This window comes from Lepisosteus oculatus, chromosome 7 (assembly GCF_040954835.1).
Source record: "Lepisosteus oculatus isolate fLepOcu1 chromosome 7, fLepOcu1.hap2, whole genome shotgun sequence".
Lineage (NCBI taxonomy): Eukaryota > Metazoa > Chordata > Actinopteri > Semionotiformes > Lepisosteidae > Lepisosteus > Lepisosteus oculatus.
In genome coordinates this window covers 33853701-33859729 of record NC_090702.1, presented here as the reverse complement: position 1 = coordinate 33859729, position 6029 = coordinate 33853701, and the positions used below count along the sequence as shown (strand labels likewise).

Genomic DNA, 6029 nt, shown 5'->3' with positions numbered 1-6029 from the left:
AAACCATAACTATTCACCATAACTAACTAATTCAAAATATTTATGATCCATTTTCATTAAATCTTCTCTGATTACATATTTTCAGCATATTTTTTTGCTTTCTAATTTATAAGAGTTATTACTACAAAACAGCCAGAGTACTTTGCATATTGAGTAAAGAGCAGCACTTTCTATTGCTTTATCTAAATTAGAATATCAGACCCAGTTGCTGTATTTATGGATTTTACTAGTTTGTTTGCACTACATACTTAAACACCCTTGCTCTGGATGTTACTAGCTTAAACAACCTGAATATTGCTAGCTAGAAAATATGATCATGCTCAGAAGCATGATGTTTGGATCATTAACAAAACATTATTCCTTCTTACATTAATAATATAATGTAAGACTTTAATACTGTATATAATTATTAACTAATAATATAATGTATTGACTTTGAGTTATGTAGACCTACAGTACATGATTCAGTAAAATATAAGGATGGCAGTTCTGATGACAAAAACACTATTTGAAGAAAGATTCTAGCTTGGAAGAGGTTTCTGCTTACCCAGCTAAAACCTGCTGTCAAGAAGTTAAGTTTACAGCTTGTGAGTTAAGGGGGGCTAAAGACTTCAGAGAGCCTTAGTTCTACAGCTGTAATAGCATGCCCTGCAGTTCTGTAATCTGCAAGAATCTGTGCTCTTGAGGTAGTACTGTAAGTAAACTCTGATGACAACAAAGTACCATTTGAGGTTTAAATGGGATTTTAACAACAGACAATTCCACACTGATTGGGCACCAAGATTAAAAAATGACTCACAGAGGAAGGACCTGGTATCTGAATGCACTGAGTAGAAACAGATGTGACATGTCCATTCATTCAATAATTCAAGGCCTAGTGCTGTCACAAAGCATTGCACATGCCTATAGGTATGGTAGGCCATGACCCTCTCATGACTGCCTTCAGTACTTTTATACAACTAATGTCATGTCAGACTCGAGCTTGAGGCAGACTTAGAATAAAACGCAGCTACAGTATGGATAGAAAAGGACGTTGCAAACAGACATGAATAGATTCACATGCACAAGTCTATAACTGCAATTACTACATTCACATTCTGGTAGAAAATGGTATTCAGTGTTTACACACACAAACTGAATTTCATTAGCTCAATTAAAAGTATAATTAAAATCTCTTGCAAGTCCAGAAATATCCATCCTATATAACGATCAGAAATATTGTGAGGTTGGTCTTTGCCATAAAGGTTTGTGGAGTCATATCATGCTAAAATCTAAGGAAATCTCTGATGCCCTAAGAAATAAATATTGATGCTCTACAGTCTGGAAAGGGTTGCAAAACCATTCCTAAGGATTTCGGACTCCACCAATCCACCATCAGACAGACAGTCTACAAATGTAGAAACTTCAAGTTCACAGTTACTTTGCCTAGGAGCAATCCCCCTACAGAAATCTCTATAAGAACAAACAGGAAACTTGTCAAAAAAATTACAGAGAACTCCAGAGTACCATCAAAAAAACTGCAAAATGAGTCCCTGCAGTGGCTATATCATGCTCACCTAACGAGGCACTACATGACTTGGCAACTCAGTACCTACTGTGTCTGACTTATTATCTTCCTAAGAAGAAGAAATTTGTCATTTCACAATGCCCTACTCAAAGTCTGAAACTAAACTCCATCGAAATGTTGTGGCAGGACATTGGGCAAACTGTCCATGCAAGGCAGCCCTCAAATGTCTAAAATAAACAAGTTCTCCAAAAAAGGACAGGACAAAATTACCTCAAAACCGATGTGAGAGACCAATCAATGGTTACAGGAAATGTTTAGTTGCTCAAGGGTATCCCACTAGTTACTGAATTTAAGGGTTTACATTGTCACACATGGATATTGAATGTTTAATCATTTGGGGATAAATAGATGTTGAAAGAGTATTGTGTTTTGTGTCATTTGTTTCATCGGGTTCACTTTTTATATTATTACGACCTAGACTAACATATAATAACATTTTAGGTTTGAAATATGTGAAAAGGTCCACAAACTTTTTCTTGACACTGTATAAATATACTTTCATAATAACCAGTTATGTAGTTCTGGCAGAATGTTTGAAAGCACTCACTGATGCATTGAAAGCTTGGCCACTGAAGGGAGGAACAGCCATGGAAGTTCAGATGAATTACGAAAGGACGGTATTTCTGCAGAAGCCGCACAACTGTGCCGTCTGCAATCCTGTACTTCTCTGAGGAAAAATTAATCTGACAAAAGGAACCTACGGTGAGGACACTGATACAGAAATGTTTAACATTTTAAACAACTAAACAACTGACTATCCATATTAAATTGCTTTTTTAGATATAATTTCTCATCTGTAACAGTAACTATGCTAATGTGGCTCCTTCAGAAAACAAAAAGTTTTTTGGGTAAAAAGTAATGCTGTGTTTAGACAGCCGTAATTTGAACAAGACTTAGGGAATTCTGAGATATTACAACAGAGGATGAAGAATGGTTCAAGGATTATCTTCATGATGTAAAAGCAATTTCATTTTACCACAGTAAATTATAAATATGCCATAATCCTGGTCTTTTGTTTTTTTTTAATACATCCCAGATTGGTTAATGAAATACTTTCATAACAAAACTTCTCAAAAAGAGTACACAGTATATGGTATCCAACATAGAACCTAAAAAATAATCAGAAATGATAATATTGAACATTATGTAACAAAGTGGTACTCAGCTGTTCATGTTTTAGGAACATAGGGTTTAATAGAGGGTGAAAATCATACAGACACAAATTAACAAATTCCACATTAGTTGTTTTTTCTCTAAAAAACATCTTTTTCTACATTTTTGTGAGGAAAACTATATATATATCTATAATCTATTTAAATCACAGATAGTGATAGCTATGGCTATACAAGAAGACTGAACAATCCCTAATACCTTACCTGGCTCCAGAGGGAACTGTTCTGGGTAAGCATTTTCCAAGACCGACAGACCTGAGCACATCTTGCTAGGTCTTTAATCCCTAACCAAGTAAAGATCTGTAGGTAATAACAAAAAACTGTTTAAACATGTTTTATTCAAAAACACATTCCATACAACTTCTCTTCAACAATAGCAGACTATAGATCAATTGCATATTACTATTCATTGTTACCGTGCACACACAACACAAAAAAAAACTTTAAAAAAAACTCAACTCTTGGCAGAAAGAGGATACCAGAGGATACTTTTATAAATCATTCACAGCCACTCACAACAATAATATCAGTGTTTACATGTTTAAAACTATTGGTTAATTTTACCCTGAGGAAAGTGATTGAGTTCAAACTCGTGTTAAATATTTTTTTAACCACTTTCCATAAATCATGGAGGGCTGTTGTCTTTTTCTTAATAATATACTATACAGTATGTTCTTATATTCAGAAAACAAACACAATGCGTCATCAGTAAACAGAGCCCACTGGTTTAACTTAACACATTTCTTGTTCTTTTATATTGCAACTCCTGGAGAGGTGTCATAAAAGCGAATGTCTGCGAATGAGTAGAAGCCAAGGTTTTTACCCAGCTGTAGGTGGTCTGAAAGATGATAATCAATGGAGCACACTCGAAGAAAGCTACACAGCCAAAATGTTGTGTTTACTTTCTTTTTATTTTCAGCATGGAATAGGCTTACTGTATTACTTGTTCCTTTGCAGCCTACACATGCTGACGCAGCTACCCCCCTGAACTACTTGTTTTAGAGAGTTTACTGTCCTTTATTTAAGGAAATTCTGATTTTCTTTATTGAGGAATCCTCAGGCTAAAGACGTTCTCTCTTGGTTGGCGATGCATTCTTATAAGAGGGACTGAGAATCTCATTCCTTTTGGGGAATCTGGGTTTTAGAAGGGTGATTTAGCACTGAGTCAAATTCTGTTAATTAAGAATGCAGGTTTCTCTTGTTAGTCTGTTTAGGTACTGTATTTTAAGTACTGTATTGGATTTTGAGCCTCTGAGATGCTTGTTTTGTAATGCAATGTTTAGTGTTGTATGTGTGAAACATGGTGTGTTGTTTGGTTTTGTATCACTGTCTTGTTAATGAAGGTTTGTTGGTCCTAGTTTGCTTCTTATTTAATACACTTTCTTTAAAGTTTTACCAGAGAATAAAGAACTTAAATTCTTCAAATTATACCAACCGCAGAGGTTTATATCTTTGACATTTTTAATTATTTAAGTATTTAATTTCCTTCTTTATTCTGTGTTTTCTTAAACCTCTATTTGTAGCAATAATTTAACTTGAATTACCTCTGGACAATGAGCCACTTAAATTAATTTTTCTTCTTTCTTACTGAAAATCACTTTAGCTATTTTTAAAGGTGCTATATAAAGTGTATTATTATGTGTTCTCATGCAGTTGTTCATCATTTTTAATGACTTTTTTCTTTGACTGAGGTTCTTTTTTCGTAAACTTTCCTGATCGTCACCAGAGACCAAATTGGATCCAATATTTATTCAAGAGAAAGAGATTCTAATTTGAGGCAGGACTGGAAAAAAACTATTGTTACATTTGTCCTGTTTTTCCCAAAGTTGAGATCAAGAATGTTAAACTATTTTTTCACCCTAATCTTAACTGTTTTATAATTAAAATGTATATGAGCAGGTAAAATTTAAGCTTATCTGTTATCTTAAACTGACTGATAAAGCCACATTGTAAATAAAGCCACATTGTAACCGGAACACTGATTGTATAGTTAAAATACAATGGCTGTAATAAATATGTGCACTTTTGATAGTTTCATTCAATAAATTCTGCTTTCATTTAAAAAAAAAAGTATTATATAATAGAACAGCAGTTATACTAAAATAGTTTAATGCATTTGATTTACAAATTACACTTTTTTACATGCAATATACAGTATCATAAGAATATTCAGAAGATACTGTGGTACACACATTAATTATTGCTAACACTTATATAGCGCTTTTCTGGACACTCCACTCAAAGTGCTTTACATGTAATGGGGACTCCCCTCCACCACCATCAATGTACAGCCCCACCTGTACATTGATGATGCGTGGCAGCCATAGTGCGCCAGAACACTCACCACACATCAGCTATCAGTGGGGAGGAGAACAGAGTAATGAAGCCAAATCGTAGATTTGTAGAGATTATTAGGATGCCATGATTGGTAAGGGCCAATGGAAAATTTGGCCAGGATGCCAAATTTACACTCATACTCTTTGTGAGAGATGCCTTGGGATTTTTAATGACCACAGAGTCTCATCTCATCTGAAGGATTTACGTCTCATCTGAAGGACAGCGCCTGTTTACAGTAGAGTGTCCCTGGCACTATACTGGGGCATTAGGACCCACATGGACCACAGGGTGAGCGCCCCCCGCTGGCCCCACTAATACCTCTTCCAGCAGGAGCCTTAGTTTTCCCAGGAGGTCTCCCATTCAGATACTGACCAGGCTCACACCTGCTTAGCTTCAGTGGGTTACTAGTTGTGAGTTGCAAGGTGATAAGGCTGCTAGCCATAATGCAAGTATGTTGTCTTTTGAGCAACAATGAGCAAGATTTGGTAAAGTTATTTGAGATGGTTTAAGTTTTGTATGATTTAAATGGTTTGTACTGTATGTATACAGCTTTTGCATGCATTAAATAATGTGACAACTTGTAGGTGGTAGGTTTTTCTCTCTGACATTAAATCTTTACTGGCAGGCTGTACAATATAAACCATGAGGGCTTGAAATGTATTCTTTTATAGTTCAGCTGCAGCTGAAATATAATCAATTGTTTTCAGGCATTTTCATTCACATTTCATGTCAGAAATATTACCCTTATCCTTAGAGAGTTGCTCTATGTACTGTATATTGAAAAGCTACACAATTGGGATAACAAAAATCTTGCATACCCATTCCTCCATTTTCAAACCACTTTATCCAATACAAGGTTGCAGAGGAGCCAGAGTCTGTCCCACAAGCAACAGGCACAAGGCAGGATACACCAATCCATCACAGAGCACACATAAACACTCACTCACACCAGG

The 6029-nt window shown here is 35.4% G+C and overlaps 1 protein-coding gene across 2 annotated transcripts in view; it reads right to left on the bottom strand.

Moving 5' to 3' along the window:
* Window positions 1–6029, bottom strand: part of fbxl13 (F-box and leucine-rich repeat protein 13) — a 71470-nt gene that overhangs the window by 44829 nt on the left and 20612 nt on the right. For both annotated transcript variants that reach the window (XM_006633466.3, XM_015352631.2), the window contains exons 8-9: window positions 2944–3039; window positions 2115–2250 (exon numbers count right to left, since the gene is read on the bottom strand). In XM_006633466.3, coding sequence (XP_006633529.2) covers window positions 2115–2250; window positions 2944–3039 — 232 coding nt within the window. The remainder of the gene's footprint in view (window positions 1–2114; window positions 2251–2943; window positions 3040–6029) is intronic.